The sequence below is a fragment of the Aythya ferina genome (assembly GCF_964211825.1).
Source record: "Aythya ferina genome assembly, chromosome: 1".
Taxonomy (NCBI): domain Eukaryota; kingdom Metazoa; phylum Chordata; class Aves; order Anseriformes; family Anatidae; genus Aythya; species Aythya ferina.
In genome coordinates, this window is record NC_140296.1 from 14771077 (window position 1) to 14798335 (window position 27259).

Sequence of the window (27259 nt, forward strand, 5' to 3'; positions counted from 1 at the left end):
ACTAAAGCCAGTGTTCTTGTATTTATTTGTTTATTTATTTATTTATTTATTTATTTATTTTCTCCCAGAAGTCTAGGACCTAAAGTTTCACCTTTTTTTTTTTTTTTTAATCTATATTTGAGTCTACACAACTTGAAATTCAGAATGTGTGTTTGGTAGTTGTTGCTACACATCACTCCCTGCCCAAACCAGTTCTTTCACTTGGGCTATTTAATCTCTGGCTAGTAATATTAGTGGCAAGAGGAATTCACCAGATGAGGTAGCACTGGAGTAGGTGGAGAAGTGTTGAGAATAAGGTTATAATTATTTGTTTCAGGTGTCACCGTTTTTGATCATATTTAAGTACTAAGTAGAAAGGCATGTTTGATTGTTTTGTTGTTGTTGTTTTGTTTTATCCCACGATAAAAATCATTTTTATATTAATCCCAGAGTTGAATCTGTGGGATGTCTTTCCAGTGCCATTGCCAGTGGTTTTATCTCTGTTCTCTGCTCTGCCCCCAGCACACACTGCATCTTTGTGCTCTGCTTTCCCCTCAAATCGGACACAATTCAGCTTCAGGGATTTTATTTTATTTTTTTTAGGAAACAAAAGAAACAAACAATATTAGAAACAAACAAAACTACTGCTAAACTTCTTACTTATAAATGGGTCTGCTGGTTAACCAAAAGAGCAGATTAATGGGGAGATGACATTTTTGGAGACCATAGCTGGTTTTGGAGCCAGGGGGGATTGTTAGGGGATGTAGCATAAGGCAGCAGCCTTCTGCTCTTGCTGCTGTCCCTGAAAAGGGCAGGAAATTTCCGAGATTTTGCAAGACATCTCTCGCTTTACTGGGCTTTTACAAATAACTTCCTTAAGTGACAACATACTTTCCTCAAATTTTCCACTGGGAAAAGCCTGGAAGCAGAACCTCAGGATTTCCCCATGGCTCAACACTTTGGGAAGTAAGAAGCAGCCCTGATTCATTCACAGCTTCATAATTCATAACTTTGGGCGTTTCGTAATTCACTTTTGGCATGACCGGGTGGCGTTGGCTCAGCCAACAGCGGTGGTCCCACTCCCGGGCATGCACAGGCTCTCCCTCGGCAAGCCTGATTTTTTCCAGCACACGGATAGGAGCAGAGGGAAGGAGGGAGCGGGCTGATGTTTAATTAGAGTATTTTCTTTATGAGAACCACAGAAATCCTGTCAGAAGTTGGGCCCTGGCGGTGCAGGACGAGGCGCCGGAACCTTTTTGAGCGGGGCCGGGCCCCGCGGCGGGAGCGAGCCGGGGCCGCACCGCTCGCGCCGCGCCGTTACCGAGGCAACCGCTGAGGCGGCGGCGCTGTGAGATGGCGGCCGGGGAGCGGCAGGGCTCGGCGGGCTTCGCCTTCCGTCTGCTGCCACAGAAAGCCTTCCCCTGCCTGCAGAACAGGGACATTCGGGACCGGCTCCTCAAGTGGTGGGCGTGGGGAAGCCCGCTGCCCCCCGGGGGAGGTTGAGGGGGAAGGAGGGAGCAGAACTCTCGATATGAACCGGCGGCGGGTCCGGGTCCGGGTCGTCCCCCCCCCATGTTATTATATACTTGGAAGTCTCCTCAGTATTTTCCGGCGGTACAAAGCGCTTGTTATGAGGCGAAAGGTGTTGATCCTTGTCTTCCAGCCTCAGCCCCGGTCTCTTGCAGCTCCACAGCTGTGTTTCCCCAGCCCTCCATGGAGCGCTGTGTGTGTGTGTGTGTGTATGTGTGTGGATAAAAGACAGAAAAAGAAAAAACAAAAAACAAACTAACAAACAAAACAAAACAAAAAAAAAAAAAAAAAAAAAAAAAACGCAACAGTGTAGGCACTGGTCTGAGGGGGACCTCATGTAGTGTGTCTAGGCAAATGTGCACAGTGAGTAAGTACCTACTGCACATGCAGAACATTGCTTCTCATTTCTCCGTTTCAGGTCCATGCACGGCAGGATCACGGCGCAAGCGTTCAGTTTTGACCAGCAGTTTAAGCCCTATCAGAAGGATGAATTTGTTTCGGTAGTTTTAAGTCCTTTGTATTTGAAATTATATATATTGGAAACCTAAATGATGGAAAACACTGGAGCAATGTTAACGTGTTATTTGCTCACTTTGAAAGTAGGTGATTAGGTATGGTGCTCTAACCCTGTCTTGTGGGTTAACTGTATTGCCCACTGAAAGTATCTCAGTCTATACTTTTGATACTGTTTTAAGATAAAACAATTTGTTCAAGCCTGAGAATGGGAATCTGAGATGGATACTGATTTTGGCCACCACACTTAATGTTGGGAAGTCCACCTAGGACTTTATACATGCCGTTTGTACTGTTAGCTTAGAGCTATTACTGCGTTCTCGCAGTAAATATACAGTATAATTACACATGCATAAGCACCACGTATCTGAAAGTGCATCATTTTTAAATTTACTGGATACCATTGCTTATACTGGAATTGTGGGCTCTCATCTTTTTGAGACTCATCTCTCACACTGATTTTGTGACCTTGACTTATATTGTCTGCAAAGGCAAATCTGTTGTGTTTTTCCACCTGTTTGCAGGTGGAAAAAAAATGATCATCTGTGGTTTTGAAAACAGCATGGTCTTCAACTCTGTTTAAAAAAAAAAATCAAAACAACAACAATGACAAAAAACTTTTTATTTGCTGTAGGTGTATTTTATATTGTTATCTTGGAGGAAGAATTGAACCTCTTGGTATTTTAAAGGAATCCACACGAAAATACAGTAATATTTCATCTCCCACTGAAAACATCTCAAATTATGGAAGTTGTAAAAAAGTTTTACTTTGTAAATTATGCATTTAGGTTCTCAATGCTTGTCTCCTTTGAATTAAAAATGTAAAAGTATCACTAAGAAGTGATGGACTCCAAGTAGCTGTGAATTAATGGAGGATGAGACGAGCATTACTTTACACAGTCTGATCTCTCTGTGTCTCAGAGAGGTGATAATGAGATTTGGTGATGCAGACACTGAAAAATCCATCATTTTCCTTAGCAGCTTGTTCAGTGATTATTCACTCTGGTGGTATGTGTATACATCAGGTTGGGTTTTCTTAATTGACTTATATATCATTTAAACTTGTCAACTATCAACATCACTATGCACTTTTTACTGATAAATTAATAAGATGGAATACAGCAGATCTTACTGCAGGACATTTTTTCCATTCCTTCAATAACCTATGGATTTCTTCTGTATCAATTTAATAATTTCTACCTATCTACACTTGTCAAAACTTCAACTTTACTTACAAAATGTAAATTTTAGCATTTCATTTTTTATCTCAACAACATTGCATGCAGAGGTAGAATTGTTACATGTCGTTTTTCTTCTGTACCTCCAATGATTTCATTAATTCTTTTTGTCTGTTCTTGGACTGTAAGTTCTTAACTGCAAGAACTTCATACTGCATATGTAGGCGTCTATGAAGATACTGAGTCTTCCAGATAATGGCAACACAAAGTGACAAAAACATGTATTTGATGGTATGAAATTTGGTATCCAAAGTGAAAGGTCATACAGAATGCACTTCCTAATTGGATCCTTAGAATTGATTTTGAAAATATCAAAGGCACTGTATACGACGATTTTATGTTTGATCTAATTAACTCTTATTCTTCTATTTGAATATTAGGCATTTTTTAATGATCCAAATGTGAACTCCAGTTTAAAGTTGCTCTCACCTTCAGGACAGTGGACTACATTGGGTAAATTTAGAATAAATTAATCTTAAAGAAAAAAGTTTGTTCTGTAACTGTTTTATTTTAATTTACTATTTTGTAATAATAACAGTTCATATACTGTATCTTCATCTAGTTGAAATACTGTAAAGAATGACTTCTTTTACTAAATAATAGTAAAATATTTTATTTTTTTTAAAGGCTAAGTTGACAAATTTTACTTTTTTTTTCCTGAGCCCCACATTGATTCATAAGCCAAGCTACTAGAGGTGGTTTTAAAGTCTGTGACATCCAGTTAACCTAATCATTATCCAGACATAACCATTTATTCAGTTGAATAATCTGAATTATTATTATACCTTATTCTTAGATAATATTTGGAGAAAGACACTTTTCTACGTATGTAGCTACCTAATTTAGGAGAGACTGAGATTATTGCTCTGTTACAAATTAAAGTAGAGGAAGCAGAAGATTAGGTATTGTATTTACACAAGCTCTGGGGTGTGCTATATCCACACATTAAAAATTATCTGGGTGCAAAGAGAGATCCATGTGATAGGTTGCTGTAGTTTCCATCATGGTATAAGATTGATGTTTGCCCTATCATTATACACTCATAACACTTGATTTTGTCTGAAGATGTAAGTGGGATGCTGACAAAGAAAGACCAATAGCACATGATTTTATGGCAACACTTTGAAACTGCTTTTTTTTTTTTATTGTGTAAATGAGACATAAAATGTCATGGAACTGCATATGATAATGTAGTAGGATATTGTACATAAAGTGAGCTCTGATATCTCCAAAGTGATTCTCCTTAATAGGAATACTTAAAAAGGGTATTGTGAGAAGTCCTCAGTTCTTTTGTTTTGTCTGCAAGTAGTTTAGTATGTGTAAATATTTAATGGAGCTTTGGGAATTTTCTAGCTTTTCCACTTCATCTCTCTGGAATTGGCATAGGTTTTCCACACTATATACATTGACACTAGACATTGACACCTGTTTGTCAGCAGAATCCATTTTCCAAACTATCCCACTGTTAAAACAATTGAATTATATAACATGCAAAAAAATGTCAAGGAGCCTCTTTTTCACTCTGGCAAAAAGAAGATAAATGTATTTCAAAGCCTGGGTGAACCTCTTCCTGCTTTGGGCAAGAATCTTTTACGGCTATCTGTCTAGCCTATGAATTGTCAGTCCCTGTAGTGAAGGTCAGTAGGTTACATACCTCATGTTAAGAGCAGAGGGTCACTTGCCAAGGATCCCAGCTTAACTCCTGATTCTGCTCAATCTTCCTCAGCACAGAAGTAATACATTTTGTTTTGAGGACTGGAAGGGTTCCCTTTTTAAATCCTGAACAGCTGGTATACCCCATTTGCTCTTAAAATTTCATCTTCCCATTCTTTGCCTATTTTTGGTGAGGAATGTTGGCACATTTTTCTATAGTTAGTCTTCATGTGCATTTTTTGAAAATATAGTAAGAATTAGCTTTGAGTGGGAGGAGGTACAAAATCATCTAGTATTTCCTTCTTCAGACACTTTAAAATATTAATCCAGATATACAAGTTACTTGTCACCATGGAGTAACTTTTAAAAACAAGTTTCTGTTCCTGAATTAAACTACTGGTAGTGGGGTTTTTTGTTTGTTCGTTTGTTTGTTTGTTTGTTTAAACCTGAAGAAAATTACATAATCTTTATTGATTCTAATACTGCATTTATTATTTATTCTTTAGCAAACCAAAATGTAGATTTATTTTTTTTTTTTTTTTAGGGGATGATCCATAATATAAAGTGGAGTTTAGATAGGTTCTTAAATCTTCCCCCTTCATCCAGCATGAACTTGGACAGAAAGTATTTGTAGACCCTGTCAGCTTTATTTAAAACTTCAATATAATATTTTAGAGTTGTTTTTTTTTTTTTTTTTTTTTTTTTTTTTTTCCCAGGCTGCAGTCCTCTTTCACCTTCTTACTAAGAGTTTATTTTCCTTTTGAATTCAGTAGTTATTGTTTCACTTTCATATTTATCTCCACCTCTTCTCTTTTAGTTGTCTATCTCCTTTCTGTAAAATCTGTCTCTATAAGTTTTACTGCTTTTATGGCTTTATTGCTTTTATTTTGTTGTTTAATCTCAGTGTTTGTTTCTCTTTTCTGCTTTTTATCCTCACCTTAATTTTATCGGACATAATATCCCCAGTCAGCATCAAGGAGTGTAAAATGTCCCTCTCTTCCCAGCTCCCCCACATGCTGGGTACTCCAGTTTTAACATTACTCGAAATACAACTTTTTAGGTAAACTATACATAAGCATATTCTCTCCTCTGTTTCTTTTGATTAGATATGCTTTATTACCTCTTCTTACACCACACTTGTTAACTTACTGCAGTAGGGATGAATTTTTTCCCCTCCTCCTGGCTTCCTAACAGAGTACCTGACAGTTCTGTCACGTGTTTTAAGCTCCCTTCATCTCTTACTTTCATACTTCTAAAATAGAAGCAGCACAAGGAATACATTTGATGCATTCCAACTTATGTATTGACTCTTGTATTTTTAAATAGCAGCAATGAAAACTAAATGGTAATTTTTCTTTTGACACATTACCAGCCTTGCACCTGTCAGCAGTCTTAAGGAGGCAGGACTGTATCTGCTTAAACTCAATTAACACTTGAAAAGTTATCTTCAAAGGATAGGGGTACATTCTTTTTTCTGTAAGTAAAAGTTCAGTATTTGTCTAAGAAAGACTGAGTTGCCATACATACTTGAAGCTTAAATGATTTCTGGTTTTGGAATTGGGTTTAAAAATCTGTGAGGTAATCTTAAATAAACATTTTTTTTTAGGCTGCTGTTACAGGTTTTCATTTGCAAAAATTGTAGATGTCATTTGAATTTTATTTCTTTATTTGAGTATTTTTATTCTTTATTTGAATTCTACTTCTGAAGTAACAACTTTTTATAACTCAGTGCTAAGTTTGCACAATATATGTTCTATGTAAACTGTTTTGTAAATATTAAGTTGAAAGGGGTTTCCTTGAGGAACAAGTCTTTTTTAAACATTGGAAGAATTCTAGATGTATTTATTCTGGGGTTTATCTCCCCCATACTAGATAAGCAACATGTTCATTTAAAAGTATATTGGCAGCACTTTGTAGATGTTCCAAAAGTAAGAAGTTTTGTTTCAATACTTAGCTCTTTGTTTTCCACTTGCAGAGTTGTCGGGACATTTCTTCTTCCTATTTTATTGCTCACTTTTACAGTGTTATTAGAGCTGGTTACTCTTTTCCAGGAAATTCTGAATCTCCTGTTTCAAGCCTCACCTCTCAAATGGAGAATAGGAGCTTCCAGTATATTCAAACTTTTCCATTTACAGTTTAGTTGTCTGAAGTGCTGAATAGGACACAAAGCTCTTGATTTTATTTTTTCTTCCAACAGATGTTTTCAGGACATCTTTTTTTCAGAGCTGAAGTGTGTCTCCTTTCCTTTCCTTCCCCCCCCCAGTAAAATCCTAACAAATTGAAGGCCTATAAATAGATCACTTTCTTATACTTTGAGCTGGATAACTGGGAAAATGTAAGATATGTAAAATGTCTCTCTTTTTTTTTTTTTTTTCCAAGTTGTTTAACATCTGATTTTTATTAATCTTGAATCAGTTTTTGATTCATCTATCTTTACAAAATAATTTATATGTTAGAGGATGATTTATTTCTTATTAAACCTCAAAAAAAAAAAAATCCCTGTGAAAGGAATGCAGAGAACTGAAAGTTAGGTGAGTCCATGGATGAGGAGTTGGAAGGAAGTAATAACTAACTAACTACATAAAGGTCTCCTTCCCCTCCCTGCTTAGGTTAAGAGGCTTTAAGTCACCTTTTTTTTTTTTTTTTTTTTCTGACTTGTGATTTTGGTTACATAATTTAATGATTTTTTCATAATCCCTACGTGGACAGCGAGAATGTCCTAAAACTTATTCTTTCACAAAAGTTATCCTTTGCCATAACCATATCTGTAGATGTGAACTCAAGCAATTAAATGCCAAGCTTTTCCATATAATTTCTTTACATCACATTGGCCCAATTAAAAAAAAAAAAAAAAAAAAAAAAAGGTACAATTTCAGATGGTACTTTTAGCTTAATAGACATGTTTTCAAGCCATCTATTTATAACTTCTCTCTAATTGCTTTTCTTAGTGTTGATCAGATAGGTGTACAGTTTACCTGGATTTATGTATCAAAAGTCCGCTGTTCAGACTTAACCTGTGAATAAATAATCTCTATGGATAATATCTGAGATTTTTGGAAGTGTGAGGGAAGAGAAATGTTAGGTTATGCTATGCTTGCAGAGATTAGGATCAGAATGGAGAGTCATATATGCTTTTGGAAGCACCACTGTTCATGCAGCTTTTTTTAATGTGTTTCTGTTTCTGAAATACTGTTGTCTAGAGTGAAACTTGGCAATTTCCAAAATATTACTCCTAGTGATCCTTTAGATCAGTTTGCCAGCTCACCACTTAATTTAATAGTATAATTAACAGTCTTTTGATAGTCTGATGTTGACTGATCTACCATTGAGGGAATCTACAAATGAGAAAAGATGGGAGTAAACTCCTAGACAGCTGGAATTTTGTGAATATTATTTCTGCTGAGAAACATTGCCAGTGTGTGCTCCCTCATGTTTTCCCTCATGCTCATCCTTTGTCGTGCCCTCTCTTCCTCTCCTTTTCAGAAGCACTCTGAAGGATGTTCAGGGGGGCTCGGAGATGACCAGAGCACGTGTTCACAGAACCATAGAATGGTTTGGGTTGGAAGGGAACTTAAAGGTCATCTAGTTTCAATCCCCTGCCATGAGCAGGGACACCTCCCACTAAATCAGGTTGCTCAAAGCTGTGTGTCTCGCTGAACCCTTGGTCTATAGAGAGCAGATAGAACTGGACTGTGTCCAGTGCTTCTTAAACGTATGAGTCCAATGCTATTGAAGATGTCTCAAGTTACCAACACCATGCATACAGATCTGTAGATGTAACACTGTATAGAAAGAAGATATGTTCCCTTATGGACTGATACCTTGTTAAACAAAGTGCTACGGAGTATCTCAGATGGCACTAAATGTCTATGAGCAAGAAGATCCAGCCTCAGATCATTCACAAGCACAGAAAACAAAAAGAAATATTACAGGAAAATGTACCTGTACTTACTGGTTGCAGAAAGAATACTCCTTATTCATGCAGGAAACGCTGACAGTACTTTTTCATCTTCTGAAATAGCTGACTAGTAAAGCTTACAGTAGGTAGCTACAAAATAATTTTGTGAAAAGTTCAGATAAAAGAAAAATGTGTTGGGGTTGTGGGATTTTCTTTTATTTTGCTTTGCTGGCTGCTGTTAGCAGCTAGTGACTTTTCTACTTTAAATGTGGTATTTTGTTCTCAGATACAGCTTAAGTTGTGGAATATGATTTTCTAGGGTGTGATCTAACGTGATGTGGAGTTTCACATGGTGTTTTATCTATTATTTGTTTCGACTGATACTGTTGCCAACAGGGGGAGCAAACACATGAGCCTTAATGTAGTGTTAGTGTTTGGCTGAATTTAATGTTTTCTTTACCCTTGTTTCTCAGCTTTCTTTGTTTTTTTTTTTTTTTTTTTTTTTGTTTTGTTTTGTTTTTTTTTGTTTTTTTTTTGTTTGTTTGTTTGTTTGTTTGTTTGTTTGTTTTTTTGAGGGACTGTATGACTGAGTCATACTTATGTGGTCTGTATTTTTTTTTTTTTTAAGAATATGCCACACAACCATTTAGAGAAGTTAATTAATTCCACACCATATCAAATTATGAATGATTGTGAAACAATTACTACATGGAAATTCTTCTGTTGTATTTATCACAACAGGCTTGATGTGACTCTATCCTTTATATTCCAGGTTCCAAAGTGACAAAAATTGAAGCTACAGTGGTGCCCTGTACACAGATTTCTATGTCATTTTTTGATCGGCTGTACACTGAAGGACTTGTTAGAGAAACTGGACACATTGTGAAATGTTATGATGAGTATTATGATGATATTCTTATCTCTGATGAATTAAGGAAGGTCAGTACAGCAATGAATAATTCTTTTTAATTTCTTGTACTCCGTTAGGTTCCAAAGGACACATTTTTCAGTATTTTTCCAGTATTTTTTTTTTCTGACAGTACCTTTGAAGATAAAAATGGGAATTGAAAGCCATGTGATAGAAATGACTAAAGCACTGCAGTGCCTGAGTATCAAGACAGTGGCTGTTTTCCAGTTGGGCCCTCTTATCTTTTCAATTAGGAGAAAAAGGTAAAACCTTCTTCTCCCCACCACTTTGACAAGCACTCACTGCTTGGTGATGTGTGGGGAAATCCAGCTACTCTTTTTCGTAGAAAAACAAGAGGAGCCAGTGGAAGGGTCCTGCAATACCCAGAGCTGCAGGTTCACCCAACCATCCAGGTAGTTTATGAAACTGAGTGCACTCAGTAGCTGCTTCCTGAAGCATTCCTCACCAGGAATGCTGACCATATCATATGTGAAGGTATTTGAGGAAACATAGCTCCAGATACTTTGAGCTGAAATAAAGGAGAGGAAACTAAGAAAAGAGAAATGATTTTGTGCTGTAAGATTGGAAAAGGACTAAACATAACCCTTAAACAGGCCTGCAAGGTGAAAATTCTGTTTGTCACCTTCCAGTGGAGGTGTTAGAGAGCAGATGATTCTGAAAAAGAATCTCTCTTAAGAGTGTCACCTTCTTAATCAACATATCTTCATTGTAAGTGTTTCTTTTGACTTCATAAGCTAAAACAAATTTTTATTACTTATGTTTGTTTAGCATTAGCAAAGCATAGTGTGGGAGAACTGGATTTTGCTCTTCTTGTATATATAATCAACGTAAGTGCTTAATAATTATAGAGTTGCACTCATTTGCACTTGGCAAATCCTTTGAAGATGATGTATTTGAACCAGTGACACTGGTTACAGGATGTGGCCTGAAATACTGGTCTGTCTTGTAAAGTTCTGGGAAAAGCAGAGAACTCAAGCTCATGTTTGAATTTCAGATGTGGTCTGTAGCCTAGCAGTTCAAAATGCTATCTATTTGCTTATAAGTTGGGTCTGTGTGAAACGTTTTCTGAAAATTAAGTATATTTGATGTAATAAAGTTAGAGGCAACATTTAAAATGAGTCATCGGAGTTTCAGTCTCTCTTCATTTTCCTTCCCTTGGAAGAAATGCATGACTGCTTTTACAGGATGAAGGATTCACATTGGTTTGTAATGAACATGATTCCTACTTACAAGACTTAAGACGGCAGAAAGAACTAAGAGTCAAATCTTCCACAACTGAACTCAAAAGCTTCAGATTCAATTAGTCAGCACCGTAGAATTGTAGACTGTAGGGGGCAGCAAGCTGTCCAGTGTCCTGGTGTCAGCAGGTGGCAGAGGGTGGCCCTCAGCTGTAAAACTTCATGTTTCATTTCGAGCTGGCATGCCTTCTCTTGGTTCAGCTGAGGAGGGGTTGGGATATGTATGTGGTCACCAACAGCAGCTGCTGTCCTGATCCTTTGTTACTCAGACGTGTAGTGAAGCTATAGAGAGGGCCACAGAGCAGTAAGTTCAAGTCTAGCTTAGACCTGTTTGCCTGCGTCTAGGTTGGTACCTACGTTTTGTTGTCACGCTGAACTACAGTTCCTGCCCACCCTTACAGCTGGAAGCATCGAGGCTAATCTGGCAAGAACCCTGTGTTCACACAATATTGCAGCAAAAGGCAGGTGGGACACGTGGAAGCAGCTGAATAGCATGCCTGGCTTATCCATGGTACAGATAAACGCTCACTAGACTCTGCAGTAAAGAATGGTGTGAATTTGACTGATCTCCTCTGGGATACCTTTAGGAATGTGAGATAACTGTAAAAGCTTAGAGGCAAAAAGCAAATGCGGTCAAAGTTACCAAAGACAAACTAATTGGTAGTGATCAACATACCAGATAGAGCTAGATTATTTTCAGGTTATTGATTGTTTCATTAGGTGGATGAGCAATTAAGCAATGAATCACAAGACTCTTGAAAAATATTCCCTTATGTTTTGCGGGCACGAATCTGACAGTCGTATTGACAGTATTTTAAACCTAATTGTATCACTGGAAGAAGGATTTAGAGAAAAGTACTAATTATTTCCACCCCTTATTCATATAAAACATAATGAACATAACTGTGTGATATGCAGGAAAGTAGTTGTTTGTATACTTAATTGAAAATAAGAATTTTTCGTCTGTTTAATTTCTTTATTATTTTCTTGTTCCATAAGGTCTTGCTTCTGGAAGATTCGGACCATTACGATATATTCAGTCAATCAGACCGCAAAGAATTTCTGTTCTGTCTTTTTAAGCATCTTTGTATTGGAGGAGCTCTTTGCCAGTTTGAAGACATGCTTGGGCCATACTTAGAAACTACCAAAGCTTTATATAAAGATCTGGTGAGGCAAGTGTTTCCTTTTCTATACAATTGTGTATGTATGTGCTGGGCATAGATGCTTTGTGTGAATTACTGTAAATTTACTGTGTGTTACTGCTTCAAAAATAGGTCTGTTATTTAATAAATCTGCAAGCTTATTTATGTTCATTTATTAAAATACCCTGCAACGATGGTAATAGTTTAGTGGCAAAATATATGCAATTTTAATGGCAGTTGTCCTACATAAAACCTTTTTATTGTATCACAGGAATGGACATTGATGTTTTGTAGTTCACTCCCATTTTAAAGATTTTTGTTTCTGTAGTCCTCTAATGAAAACATTGCATGCCACTGGAACTAGATTGTATTTCCACTGTTGTTGATAAAATATCAAGTTAGTATTGGATGGATAGTCTTGGACTACTTTCAAGCTGTTCTTGTTTTAGGATTTAAAAACTGAATAACATCAAATGAATTTTTTTTTGATTCTGTTTATGCTTTATTCCATCTGATTATTATTATTTTTAAAAATTCAGTTGGATTTTGGCATTCTTTGCTCCACAGATACACTTCTTGCAGCATATAGCTGTGGAGGAATATGGCTGTCAGCATGACAGTGAGCTAACACATTTTTTTGCCAGGTCTGGTATATGGAATTGTTTGGCATTTATGTATTTTTTCCTTGAGATGAGAGCAATTGATCAAAGATGTCAATTCAGGGGAAAAAAAAAAAAAAAAAAAGCAACTTTCTCCCTTTTTGATATACCCTGTACCCATATGATGACTTCACTGACTGACAAAACAGTTTTTCTCTCCTTTTTGTTTTTTTTTTCCTTGGCTGTATTTGGAATGGTGAGATTAGCAACTGTTACTTCATCTCCTATTTTAAGATTATACACAAGCACACTAGAAAAAAAAATCACGTGTAAATTATCTTCATCGTTGAGTCTGTTCTTAAAATGCCATTGGTTAAACTTCAGAGTAAAATCTGTCTGAACAAAGATATGGTGAAAGGATTAGATTCGGTGACTCACCTGAATATTTCTTGACCGTTGTAGCACTTGTATGAAGCTTGCTGCATCCAAACAGAATACGTAAAACAAAATATTTGGCTTCTTTCTTGGCATTTTTTTGTAATACTTAACCAAAGAATTTTACAAAACCTTAATAACTGCTAAGCAGCCCCCAGATTTTCTAATAGTCAGTACTTTCCAGGGTCTGTGTTGATTTAGTCATATGCTGTTTCCAGTGAATTATTTATAAAATTTATTCTTAATCATTTATAAAATTAATTAAAGAAATAAATGATTAAAGTAGCAGTAGAACAGCTGATACTTCTAAAGGAACCTCTGAAACAAAGAAACTATTATAAATATTCCAAGATTTTTTAGAAATAACTAAATTGGGTTGCTGCATTTATTATTTCGAACTTTGGGATTAGTCACCAAAGCTTTCTTACTAGTGTGAACTTCATTTTTGATTTTTCACGTAGAGAGAAATCTAGTGGGTCCTTCAGAAATACATAGTATGATGTAAAACGATCTATCAGTACTTCAGCTCTGCTTTCCCTTTTCTCTTAAACAGTTGCACTTAAACAGGCTGTTCCTTACACTAATCCTTGGCCTTAGTTCACTGTGCACTGACTACAGCTGTTTCTGCTCGTGTTGTTGAGTTGACCCAGGATAAAACACCAAATCTAATCAGTTCCTTCACTTTCTTACTTCCTTTTAATGATGATTTTTTTTTCCCCTAAACAGTTTAAAGTTTTGTTCTGAGCCATTCCTCCTTGCTTTTGTGTCTCCTTAAACATTTCCCCCTTCTTTCTTTTCCTATGGTAAACTCCGATGAGGATGTTAAGTAGTTCTTGTTATTAAAACAAACAAACAAACACAAAAGCACCTTCCAAAGTCTTCCCCAAAATTTCATCCTGCTTTCATTGTTTGCTTTTCCTACATCCTCAACCCATTCCCTGTTGTCCTATTACATATTTCTGTGACTTTTCTTGTGTGTTACTTTTGTTTTTTGTTTTTCAGTTGTCAGCTACTGTTCTATCCTCCACAGTTTTAAAACGTACCTGTTCACCTCATGTGACATCACTGTTCTTTGATACTTACCTACGGTGTGTCTCTCCATTCCTGTGACTAATGTCTGTAGATGTCTCGCTGCCAGTGGAGCTGGTATTTGCACTGACTAGTACTTGAAAAAACAAGTCACAATGTAACTGTATCTTTTATCTTGCTCCTTTCATATTAAATTATTTGTCAATCCAATCAGAAAAGCTTTCGATCTCCATATTTCAGACTTTTTCTCCCCATTAACAGTCACATTTGTCTCCTGCTTTCTCTCTATTCCCTCTGTCCCTGGTTTATCCAAAATGACGATGTGTTTTTCTTTTATTTATTTTTTGTTGTTTTTGTTACCACCTTCTTAAGAGAGAAGAAAAACATCGAAACAGTAAACAATGAAGCTCTGAAGAGCTCATGCCAGTCTTGACTTGTTTGATTTCTAACTTCCAGTCTGTAGTCTGTACTGTGTCACTTACTTCATTTTTGCACAATGTATACTAGACAGTAAAACGATGAAATTACTTTCTTATGGCCTGTTATTTTCTGTAAACAATAGCTCATGACAGTATTGGTCTCTTAAATTGTTTTACCAGAGGGTTCACCTTAAAATTCCTGTTGAAACTCAACTGTTTTTAAATTCTTCTCTTCTAGACAGTTATCTTGTATGTGGTTTCTTCTCATCTTGGATCGCAATCTCATTAGATGCATTGTACTCTTTGTAAAGTGATAAAAACTTGTAAAGTGATGAAAACTTACAGTATTGAGAAGTTCCATAAGCTGTACCTTTTTTTTTTTTTTTTTTTTTTTTTTTCTCTTGACAGCTCATAAGGCTTGGTAGAAAACAAATTGACAGTATTATTAGTTCTTAGTTGATGTGCATGGAAAAATTAGTCCCTACAGGTGAACTTAGGCCAATCATGGTATGCTTCCAGACTAAACCCACGGGTGTTTGTTTGGTCCAAAAGTTTTTCTTAAGGGAAGGAGCCTTCATATTTAGAGTTCCACAAAAATGTCTCTAGTGCTCAGAGCAGTAGACCTATTAGGAGGTTTTCCCTATTCTTTTTCTTACAGTTTCTCCTTGCCATCCCTGAGTTCCAACTCCTAGGCACTAAAGTTCAAAATAGTGTCAAAAGGTTTGATATTTCGTTTTACTGAACCATTTCCATTTATACGGTTTTATAATGAGAGAGTGTAACAATCTTGAAATTAACTGCTCTCGCTATTTTACAAGCACTGCTAAGGAATTCCAAATCAAACTATGAAATGTCAGAGGTTTTCTGCTTTGGAAAATGAGTAATAATTGCTTCATAATGAATTTATGAACAACTTGTTGATACTAACCCAGCAGTAATTAACCTGTGACCAACTGAGTCCATCCAGAATTTCAGTCGTGTCCTGTTTAACCTAGAAAAAATCAAAATGATGGTTGTAGTATTTTTGGTTTAGTTAAAGAACACATTTACATCACAAAAGTGTGTTAGTTAAGATATAATTTACAAATCTTTGTGATCTCCTAAGTTGATAAATCTTGTTTTCTCTACTAAACTTGATTTTTCTGACAGTGTCTCTCACTGGTGGCAGCTGCTGTAGTGTCTTGTTGTTAGTGTCCTCTTCTCCTTCCTTTTGTGTCTTCTCCTTTCCCTGAAAATAAATGAATTTATGTGAAAGCACTGGGTTGTTCTTTTAATGTTTGGAAAGCCTAGTAAAATATTGCCAGTAAGGTTAGGATATAAGTTCAATTCAAAGTGAATTGAGACATGATTAGAAAGATTTTTTCTTCATAAACTGAGGATAGATGCACATTGAAATGAAGAAGAAACTTCCATATTCAATGAGTAGCGTAGGACTTAACAATTTGGAAGAAAAACGTGGGTATTATGAAATTATTTTTACAGAAAAAATATCATCTTCAAGAAGACAAGGCAGTATTTTTCTAAAACCTTTTAAAAAAAAAGTTTGTCAAAGACAACATCCTGGTTTCTTTCAAGCCAGCAAGAGGAGTATCTCATCTGATTTTGGCAGATACGTTATTTTGCCTTAAAATTAACCAAAGTACTAGAAATAAACATTCAGTCTGAAAAATGACTTACAGGAAGCTAACCACAAGAGGAAAATTTCTCAATGCAGCGGAATAAATAGGAAGATTTATTTTCTGTCACTCCTTGCTTTGGTATCCTAGATATATATGTATATAATATAAAAATGTAGAAACCAGAAATTGAAAGCTATTGTTCTCAGATGGAATAATGTGGAGCCACAGTAACTTAAACACAACTGCAGCTTTTCAGGGTGGTGATGTGTTGTAGAAAGTGTTGACCCCACTACTGCTCTATACCTTGTTCTCAAAAGTTGTCACTCTTCTAGCAGACGTGGTTAAACAGTTCCTGAACTGCTGGAGTTTACAGCCCTGTACGTTAGCATAAACTGACATCCATTTTAGTTTATCTTAAAATGCTGGTCTGTAAACTGCAGTGGTTCAGCAGCTGACTCATGAACCAGTTGAGCTGTCCCTGCTGGGAAGGCACTAATCTCATGAGGGGTGGTAAGGCAGACAACTGGGGCCAGTACCAGTTTCAGCAATGCCGTCTTAATCCACTGCTGAGTCTATCAACATGTGAGTTACAGCAAAAAATTCTGAGAAAGCCTTGTTACTGACTCACCACAGGAAAGATCAACTTCACAGTATAGGCTTAATTCATACATGACTGTTGTTACTCTGCAGATGAAATCAGTTAAAGCCAGTTTTTTAACTGGTTAAAGAGGTTGAATCAACAAGAATGGTGCTGGTTGGTCTGGGTTTTGTTTGTCCTTATAAAAAGCAGCTTTGTGAAAGCAATGAGATTAGGGAACTGCTCTCATACCTTGGAGTTGGTGCAGTGTACAACTAGACTGTGTTTAACACACACCTTATAGAAATTTGGCTATTTTGGGGACCTTTCTAGGGAACTTGAACCTGACTGTGACAAGGCAGGTTCTGAGCTATGTGCTTCTTGGAACTCTGTAAGTGACCTATAAAGCTCAATTAATCCACGCTGAGTTATCTTAAATAAGAATCTGTGAAATTAGATAAATTAATACAAGTTACACCATCTACATCGGGAAGAAATATAAACATCACTTAAAGCAGACCTGAGGAAAATAATTCCTTTAAAAAATATGTTGAGATAATTGCAATAGTATCTTAGTGTGATTGGTAATAGTGACAGAAGAACTGGCAGTCCACAACAAACACATCTAGAAATTGAAAAATTCAGAAATAATACCATCCTGAGTTGCATAGCTGTCCATGCATACATCATTCTAAAGCAGGAAAAATGAATTTAAAACATAATTATATACTGATTAAAAATGAGCTGAAGTTTGCATTTCTTTAAAAATACCACTGCTACCCTTTGTAGTCTGAATTAAGATGTGGTTCACTTTGCAGCTTTTTTTTTTTTTTTTTTCTTGCAGAATATGTGAAAGGCTTTTAACAAAATGTTTAGCTGAGTCACTTTTCATAGCTATCAAAATGCAAACTCCATACTGGATACTTTATACACTAGGCCTGGGTAATATTACTGAAATTTAGTGGCTGAAAACAGTAAGACCAATTCAGATGAGTAGCTGCATTTTCATCCAACAGTTTTCTGTTTTCATAATATCCATGTTATCTAACAGTGTAGCTCTTCATGAGCCAATGTAACATGAGTTGAATTTTAACTATTAATTTGAACTTCATCATATTTGAGCAAGAACAATGAATATGTTAAAATGTATTTTAAATATATTTAATAAATGTATTTATTGAATGAAGGATTCAAATAATACTGTAAATATTAAGTATGTATTATTTCCTCTGGTTTTCAGTGTTCAAAAGAATCATGAAACAAAAGAAATAAGCATTACTTCAACTGTCTTCAGAGTGTCTGCATATGTAAGTATTAACAATTTTATAGTACAGAATTTTACTGGAAGTGACATGCATAGCATGAAAACATGGAATTGACATTTACACAATGAAAATATAATACTCCATTTTCGAGGGTTATTTTTCCATAGTTGTTGCCATTGTTTATTCATAAATTCATCCCTGATCTCATCCTGCTTGCACTCTTGAGTAACTCTTCATCAATTATCACCAGCTAAAATTTTATTTGGGTAGTTCACTAAAAATAGGTTTACTGGATTACACTTGAAGTCATAATAGTTATCCAGAAACTACTTTATTAAAAAAAAATAAGTATCTTTAGGTCTGAGTAATTCTATTTTTATATCTACTTAAGATAGAAGTAAGGATTAAGAATCCACTCAACTTTGTATAGTTCTGTTCTTTGAAATGTTGCTACAGCTTTCTGAATAGCTTGTATTGCATCTCTTACTGTAAAGACTGCAAGAAAATTGAGTATATGAAAGGGTGAGAATGGTGAGATGACTGCTAACCTCTTTTCCCCTCCCTTGTCAAGTCTCATTCCTTTCTGTTTCTCTTGCAAAATCATGCATTTACCATCAAGATAAGTTTGAGAACTGGCTGCATGTTTACTAGATTCAGCATACCTGGCGTTTAATTGTTACTACTCCAAAGCCTTCTTGAGTAACCAGAATATGTAAGCAGATAATGTACCGACATCCAAAAGAAATAGCTGATGTCATTTCAGACTGTGCAAACTTCCCTTTAGGTTGCCAATACCCTGGTTGTTCATCTGTGGGTCATCATCTTTTATGTAGTATGTGTAATTCATAGAAGGCTTCTAAAATGTTTTCTAAAAATAAGTACTTTACTTAATGTATCACAGTTCACCTGTCTACTGGGCTGCAGACTTTAATAAAAAAAAAATAAAGTAAAAAATGAAAACCAACAAACAAAAAACACCACAACTGATAATGTGATATTTTACTGTTATTACCATTTTTCCCCCTATCTTTGAATCAAATATATGGACACGAACTTTGCAGACTGCTGCTGTGTTTAGGTAGATGTTTAGATATTTAAGAGCTCCCATGGCTGTCTTTGCCATACATTAAATATCATCAGTATTAACAACAACAAAAGGCATCCTTCAGTAACTTTTTTGAAAACAAAGAAGTGGATGGACAAAAGAAAATCCAGTGTAAATACATAGTATGTTATCCTTCCTGTAGCCTTGGTGGGAAAATTTGGCTTTCCTGCATATTCTGAAAAACTGTGAGGTGAAGGAAAGTTCTAAAATTCTAGTTTGCTCTAAAGAAATCTTGAACAAACTTCCCTGAAAACAGACAGAGTCTTAAGCAATTGGGTCTGGATTGTCTGATGGTTCTGTGAAACAAAACTCTACTTGGAAATTAACAGAAAGGTACTTAATAGAACACAAATGTCTTGTGCTTTAGATGAAAACTTTCTCTCAAAGAGACAAACACATTTCTGCAGTAGATGTAGTTTCTGAGTTCATTTGGTAAATAACTGTAGAGTATCGTGTGATAATGTTGAGGTAACAATTTATAAGCCATATTTTCTTGATTTGTACCTGAAAGAAATGGACATACCATTGTAGCCTGACATAAAGGAAAGCTGTTTTGGTAAAGGTGACTTGAACTGCAGCTGAGAAGTTAGAAGAAGCCATATTTCTGCAAGCTGCATTAATAAATGGATAAATAAATACTTGTATATTTGCACAAGTATGAATGGAATCAGGACTTAATTTTATGTAACACCATCCTGATACCATCACTTTCTTTTTACTTAGTTTTTAAGTTTTGGCTAATGAGCCCTCATTTTGTAAACAGTATCTAGAAAAAGAACATTATTAAAATCAGGTAATCAAAGTAAACTGTCATTGATATTGTATGAAAATTGTGAGTAGTGCCTCCTTTTTAGCAAGTCTGTGTCGATAGAGCTATAATTCTGATGTGATCATATCAAAACCAGTGATGGAAACTGATGTAATCTCTGAAAGGGGTATGCTTAAAAAGCAGTTTGGAACAAATTTAATCCTGAAGTAGTCAGATCTCTCAATCTTGATACTTAAAGGTATTAGGGTGTACTTATAAATGTCTACAGATCTGTTTAGCATCAGAACTTTGTAGACCTGGCTATCATAAGAGAAATCATTTTAAATCTTGGGGCTAGTGAAACTTTGTTACAGATGAAGTATTTGGATGGTGATTGCTATTTTATAATATTTTTTTTTTAATCTGAAACCTAACTATAGCAATGTTAGAAATCATTGTAATAAATAACTTACTCAAAAATTCTTCTTAAAAAACTGTTGATTAAAGGATGCTGTTCTGCGAAATGTTCAGCAGTATCATTATTTCTGTATTACGCTATGCATGTGCTCTTTTTCAGTCATCTGCACACGATCTGTATTCCTACAAAGTAAAATGACCCCACTCTGTATCAGTACATCAAATCGTTTCACCCACTACATGTCTGAACCGAAGTCCAAATTGCAGATAGAATTGGTATGATCCTTTATGCACCCAATTGCTATAAGGAGCAGAGTAAATCCATATAAATTCCAGTGCCTCTATGGTCAAATCCTTTAATTTTGTTGTTGTTGTTTTAATGGCCTCTTTACTAACTAAAATAAATTTAAGGACCCTTTTAACTTGATTAGATTTATTTTTTTCCTCATACCAGGTTTGCTATACTCTGGAGTTTCTTGAAATGCCTTATCACCAAGAAGTTACTTTTGTTCTTGAGTTGATGTCTTTAAACAGTCAAAAACTGAGCTGGCATAGATCAACTCTGGACTGCAGAAATGGGATCTTCAGCAGGAATAGAAAATAAGTTTAATCTAACCAGCAATCACATCTTGACACTGGTCTCTTGCTTTCTTTCTGTTTTGTGCATGAACTTAAGTTACTTTTGGATCAAACTCCAAGGTATTGTGATGCTGAGTACTGTAAAACTGTAAAGCTTGCTCTCCTTACTGTTATTGAGAATCCAGCATTTGATACACAAGGATCCCGGTAAAACATCTTTAGACAGTTAGGTATCTTAAAATTGGAGCTACAGAGTTTGTATGCTGTGTTCCTTAAAAATAGAATGCTATTTTTAGCTTGTGGTATTTGACTACCACCAGAAAATGCAGTGAATAGACGCATAAAATCTCTACCTGTCTTAAACAATGTTTTTACAGTGGTGCTTATCTTAAGATGTATGGTCCTGAATAATCCCTCAAAGGAAGTTATCAGAACATATAGTAGGGGGTTCATCCTCTTGAAAAAAACAGAGAAACTGGGGTGCCAGCAACAGCTACTGGATAAAATTCATAGATGGTCTTTGGAGCAGAAATTGGAATCCAGATCTCTTCCTTTAAGCCGACTGATTCCAGTTTCCATGATTTCTTGGTCCAAAAAAAAAGACAGATTATTTTATGCAAGGGAAGAGAGCTTCAACAAAAGACTGTGATAGATGTGCCTCTAGTATGGAATAGTATTTAGTTGAGGAGTTTAACATTTTCCTGGAGAAAATGGAAAATACATGCATTATATGAATTCCCTCAGAACCTACATCTCTTCAAATGTGTTGTATAAAGGTGTTGAGGAGCGGCATGACACTATAGTGTGTCAAAGACAGGAGGTGTCAGCTACATATTGTTGATTTTTTAGATGTTCATCTACCACAATGAATGCACCAAACAAACAAACACCTCCCTAAATCCCCCCTCTAGTTCCTGTGTACCTGGATTTGAAGTGGGTGTTGAGCTGTGCCGCCCTGTCAAGGCTGAAGCCTCTCTTGACACGCACAGAAGTAGGACGTTAAATGGAAGAGCCCAGTTCTTGCAGTGTCTGGTGCCAGCTCAATGTGTTTTTTCAGAATTAGGATTTGGTAGCTAGGTGTCTAGGTTCTCTTCAGATGCTTTCAGCGGGTTGGTGCACAAATTGCTTTTGATAACAGTTCAAAGTTGTTAAAAATAAGTTGTTAGTAAGTGCGGGTTCAGTGAGGGTTTTCCTTAAGTATTTGAGACTGAATGGATGCATTAGTAAATGTTCATTGAGGAAGACTCATTGTTAGAAGAGCTTTGCATACTTAGTCCCTAAATAATTTTGTATTTTGATGAAACGTGTTGGGATCCTTGTATACTCAATCATCTGTATTTTAGGTTTGTATCGTGTAAGCCTGTGTTTATGTGCCTAACTTTGCATTTTATATTAGTAGTGCATTTAAAGGTTGTAAGGTTACTGGGACGGGTAACAGCACTGTGCCTGCTGGAGCATCGGGATCCGAATGGGGACAGACCCCACACGCAAACCAGCGTTTGTCCCGTCGTGCCACGAAGCCAGGCGCTGGGGCAAACCGCTGCGTTTCGCCCAGCTTTGAGGAATGCCCTGCCCGGCCTCCACGTCGCCATTACCACGCTTCTTTTCGCTTCCTCCCAGGACGAGGCCGGCCTGCGGTACCCCTCGGGCAGCAGCCACGAGCAGAGCTTCTCCTACTTGGCGGTGGACCCCTGGCAGCGCCACGTGCACGCCCTGTACCACTGCTACGGGGTCAGCGCGCTCTGCCCCTAAAACACCCCCCGCTTATGGGGTCGGGACCCCCCACACCTTGCTGCGAGGCCGGGGGAGAGCTGTGCATAGCCTAACACAGCCCCGGGGCTGTGCGGGGCTGTGCGCCCGCCCGGTTAATTAATTAAAGGCGGTTCTCCTCCTCCTCCTCCTCGTCTTCCTCTTCCTCGCCCCGGGGGGGTGCTGGGGGTGCTTGGGGGGTGCTGGGGGTCGTGGCCCCGGCTCGGCTGCAGCCCCCTGCTGGATGTGGAGGTGTTGGGGGGGTTGTGTGTTTTTTTTGGGGGGGGGATATTGGGGGCGCCCCCCCCTCGGGGGTGGCGGGGGAGGGGAGCGCGGGCGCCTGGAAGTTGGGAGAGGAGCTGGGGGGGGTAAAAGTTGTGGTTGGCGGCGCGGCCCCGCGGCTGGGGAGCGCGGGCGGGCGGGACAGGGGAAGGGGGGAAGCGGGCGCGCACAGAGGGGCGCCGGGCAGGAGGGGCGAGCCCGGCCACAAAAGAGACTGCGGGGTACGAGGGGGGTCCGGGCTGGGGGGGGTCCGGGCGGCGAACCCCCTTTTTTCACCCCCCCAAACCCCTCCTGCTGTCCGGCGGTGCGGGCGGGCGCAGGCAGGCGGGCCGCTGCCCGTGTGGGATCCGGTGCGGGCGGGCTCAGGAGGGGCGGAGCCGGGAGCCGAAAGCGCTTCGGGCGGGCGTAACTGCGAACTTTTGTTTGGCGTCCGCCGCCACTTCGCTTCCGCCGCCGGGACGGAGGCGCCGGCCGGGCTGGGCCGGGCTGGGGCTGGGGGGGCAGAGCAGAGCAGAGCCGTCGGGCCGCCCGGCTTTCCCCGCTCAGGGCTTAACGAAACCACCGGAGCCAGCAGGACCGAGCCGCGGGGCATGCGGGGCCGCCGAGCCGGGCTGTGAGCCGCCCAGCCCAGCCCAGCCCCGCGCCGCTCAGCGCCGGGGGGTCCCGCCGGAGCCATGGATCCCGGGCAGCCCCCAGCGCAGCAGCCCCAGCAGCAGCAGCCGCCGGCGGCAGCGCAGCCCCCGGCCTCGCAGCAGGCTCCTCCGCAGCCCCCCGGAGCCGTGGTGGTGGCGGCGGCGGGGGGGACCCCGGGCGGCGGGGCTCAGCCCCCCGGGGGGGGTCCGCCGCCGGCGGGCCACCAGATCGTCCATGTGCGGGGCGACTCGGAGACCGACCTGGAGGCGCTCTTCAACGCCGTCATGAACCCCAAGGGGGCCAACGTGCCGCACACGCTGCCCATGCGGCTGAGGAAGCTGCCCGACTCCTTCTTCAAGCCGCCCGAGCCCAAAGCCCACTCCCGGCAGGTGAGGGGGGGGCCCGGGGGGCTGGGGGGGGTGGTCCCGGTGCTGCCCAGGGGCTGGTGCGGGACCCCGGGGTGCTGGCTGCCTTCCTCCCTCCCCCCTTCTTCCTCCTCCTCTTCTTTAGGGGGGGTCCCCAAACTTGTCCCGGCCCTGCAGTGCTCGGTCCCGTCTGTGGGAGGCCGTGCCAAACTTTTTTTTCCGCTCCCCCCCCCCTCCGTCTCTCCCAAACAATATGGATGGAGCGGCGCTTCCACCATTTCGCCGCCTGGGCAGGCTGAGGGCTGAGCCCTCCCTCCCCCGGTGCGAGCAGGGCCGGGGCCGGGGGCACGGCGCCGCCCCAAATGGGGGGGGGGACGGGACGGGGGGACACGGCCCGTGCCCACCGCCAGGGGGTCACCGAGGGCCGGGCTCGGAGGCCCAGCTGGGGAATAAATGGGGTTTCGGGAAATCAAGGGGGTTTCTGGAAATAATTGGGGTTTCTGGTCGCCTCTTGGCCGCGAGGGGGGTGGGGGGGGGGGCAGCAGGAGGGAGGCTGCCCTTCCATGGGGTCGGCCAGCCCCTCCGTGATCCTGCCCAGTTCTGGGGCTGGGGGTTTTACGGCTCGCCTAGGGGTTGATTCATTTTTCCAAAGACTCGAAAATCAGCCCGGCCTTTCTGTTGGGAGGCCGAAAAGAAAATAGGGAGAGGGGTGGGGCTGAGCTGCCTCTGTAGTTTGTTCTCTTGCTCCCGAGTTGCAGGCTGACATCGCCGGGCCGCGGGACGGGAGCGGAAAGTTGCTGCGCCGAGCGCTCTCCCCCTTGTGCGAGCGCCGTCGTGGTGTGCTGGTGCACGGACGTGAGCTGGCCCACGCTCAGCGGCTGCTGTGCCGTGTTTGCTGCGGGAACTGCAGCTAAATGGCCTTCGAAATGCAGCGAACTTGCGGGATGGGATGTTCACCCAGCTTCTTGTGCTTGTAAGCTCGGTGGTGTCCCACCGGGGTATGTTACCCCACGTCTGTAACGCCTGCTGCTCAGTGGGGCCGTTGTCCCTCATCTCTGTCAGCATTTCCTAAAACATAAACCTGAAATTCAGCTGCAACCAGAGAATCATTTACTTCATTGTTGGCCATCTTATATTAAAAGACCACTTTCATTTTCCTTTTTTCGTTCAGTTGATCCGTATCAATATAGTTGAACGGGAGAGGGCTTCACGTTTCTGTAACTCCCAACAACTAAAGCACCCCAAATTCAGTTGAATTGCAACTTTCATGTTGTGTTTATACCCCAAAGTAAGGCAGTTCGGTTCCAGTGCACCGTGTGAAGCTTGGAGCGTGCTCACGCACAGCTGGAGCAGAAAGCCTCCCCGAGTTGTAAATGGGGCCTCGTGTATGGTGCAATCCTTTGCGTAGGGAGGTGTGGCAAGGGCCGAGCCGTGCATCTTATTGTAGGTGGCCATGTTGTTCTGGTGTATCTACAGAACTAATTAATCAGTCAACGTATAGAAAAGCTACCGTTTTAATCCAGTTTTCAGAGCTGCCTTTTCTCTTTAGTGGTGGACGTGAGTTTACTACTGGCAGAGGAGCTGTGGGCACCTCAGGCTGGCAGCTCGCGTGAATGGCTCTGTGAGTCACTTCTGACTGACCGGTTACACCGTGCGCGGAAGCTTGCTTTAGATAAAGCTCAGGCAGGCTCTTTGTAAGCTCCCGATACCCTTAAAGTGCAGTTTGTGCAAGGGTTAGGAAATTCTCTGTTCAGTCCCGTGTAGCTTTTTGTTGTTGTTGAGTTCAGGAGTCTTCCTCTCGGAGCTGGCTACAGTCAGTGGGCCTGCCTGCGTTGCTTTTCTCCTTGTGCAATCCCTTAAAGCCGTGTGGAGGGTGTGTGAGGGATGTCCTTGCACCCTGCACCCCCGTTTCAACAGGAGAGCGTGAAACTAACTCCCCTGGCAGGACGAGGGTGCGATGGGGATGGGTGGGTGCAGTCCAGCAGTGAACCACGCAGCCTGCTGTGTGTGGTCTGCTGCCTGCAGACGTGGTTTCTTCTTAAGCCCACACCAAGGATTAAGAACTTCAGTTTTCAAAATAAAACTAAAAGGAGTTATTTATAGTTAATACTGACTTTTACAAGGACTTATGCCAATTAACCAACCCAGTTCAAGACTATTGAACAGCAACAACTGCAAAATGAGCAGAGCACTGGAAATGACTAACTTTGGAGTTTCTTCTGAAAGATTCACTTAATGTGAAATGTCTTCTAACAGATGTATTTCTGCTAAAGTACAAAAATCTGACAGGAAATACCTTCACTCCTGACAGGCCAGCACTGATGCAGGGACAGCAGGAGCCCTGACCCCTCAGCATGTCCGAGCTCATTCCTCACCAGCATCGCTGCAGCTGGGTGCCGTTTCTCCGGGGACACTTACACCCTCGGGAGTAGTGACTGGACCTGGAGCTCCATCTTCTCAACATCTCCGCCAGTCTTCCTTTGAGATCCCTGATGATGTACCTTTGCCACCAGGTTGGGAGATGGCAAAGACACCATCTGGACAGAGATATTTTCTTAAGTAAGTAAAACTTGTTTTTGTTTGTCTGTATCTTCTTTTTTTGTGGTCTCTGAATTTTAGTAAAGTTCACTGTGTTTAAAGTACATATTTTAAAAACACTCCTTATGTGTAGTAGGAGAGGAGATCCTGCCACTGAGGAATTTCTCCCACATTAACACTACTGTTTCTGAAAATTGTATGTTGTTCTGTGAATATTTATCCTATCTAAATCTCAGCTGAAGAATGTCATCCATTATATTGTGTACTAAAAATCAGTGAAAAGCATGTTGTGATTTTTAAACAACATGACCTTTGGGTCTGTTGGATCTTGCCAGAGTTCTCATTCAGGTCAAAATACACTTTACCTTATTTTCATGATACAGATTAACTTTAGACTATTATAGTGAGGCTATACCAGGACCTCTTGGTTTGTCAATAAGTACAGTTGTGTAAGTAAAGAGTCAAAACTTAGCTGCCTACTCTACTCATGAGGAAGTTAATTTATGTGTTTGATTGCAGTACTGTAACTCTTAACTCATCTGCGTTCCTTGCAGTGAAAGGGAAATTGCAGAACTTCTAACAGAATCACACAGAATCACAGAATTTCTAGGTTGGAAGAGACCTCAAGATCATCGAGTCCAATCTCTGACCTAACACTAACAGTCCCCACTAAACCATATCCCTAAGCTCTACATCTAAACATCTTTTAAAGACTTCCAGGGATGGTGACTCCACCACTTCCCTGGGCAGCCTGTTCCAATGTCTAACAACCCTTTCGGTA

At 40.0% G+C, this 27259-nt stretch overlaps 2 protein-coding genes across 10 annotated transcripts in view; both read left to right on the forward strand.

Annotated features, from left to right (window-relative positions):
- The first annotated feature begins 847 nt into the window (after positions 1-847).
- CFAP300 (cilia and flagella associated protein 300) lies at positions 848-22805 on the forward strand. Of its 2 annotated transcripts, none has more exons than XM_084506640.1 (7): positions 848-945; positions 1928-2009; positions 3641-3713; positions 9584-9750; positions 11977-12149; positions 18038-18104; positions 22532-22805. In XM_084506640.1, exons 1-7 carry the CDS (start codon positions 926-928, stop codon positions 22661-22663), a joined length of 714 nt encoding a protein of 237 aa, XP_084362766.1. In that variant the 5' UTR covers positions 848-925; the 3' UTR covers positions 22664-22805. The 2 variants fall into 2 exon arrangements, with proteins under 2 accessions (XP_084362766.1, XP_084362765.1); XM_084506639.1 differs by lacking the exon at positions 848-945 and adding an exon at positions 1307-1442.
- Positions 22806-23377: 572 nt separating this feature from the next.
- The window catches only part of YAP1 (Yes1 associated transcriptional regulator), an 89838-nt gene continuing 85956 nt past the window's right edge, over positions 23378-27259 (forward strand). For 3 of the 8 annotated variants that reach the window (XM_084506637.1, XM_084506636.1, XM_084506638.1), the window contains exons 1-2: positions 23379-23964; positions 26252-26499. In XM_084506637.1, coding sequence (XP_084362763.1) covers positions 23617-23964; positions 26252-26499 — 596 coding nt within the window. In that variant the 5' untranslated portion in view covers positions 23379-23616. Of the gene's footprint in view, positions 23965-26251; positions 26500-27259 lie in introns of all 8 variants that reach the window. The other 5 variants (XM_084506633.1, XM_084506632.1, XM_084506634.1 and 2 more) reach the window with 3 other exon arrangements.

Coding starts and splice junctions, on each gene's coding strand:
- CFAP300 (XM_084506639.1), top strand. CDS start 1,333: ATGGCGGCCGGGGAGCGGCAGGGCTCGGCGGGCTTCGCCTTCCGTCTG. Junction 3,714..9,583: donor AGGACAGTGGACTACATTGG/GTAAATTTAGAA, acceptor TTTATATTCCAG/GTTCCAAAGTGACAAAAATT. Junction 12,150..18,037: donor TTATATAAAGATCTGGTGAG/GCAAGTGTTTCC, acceptor TCTGGTTTTCAG/TGTTCAAAAGAATCATGAAA.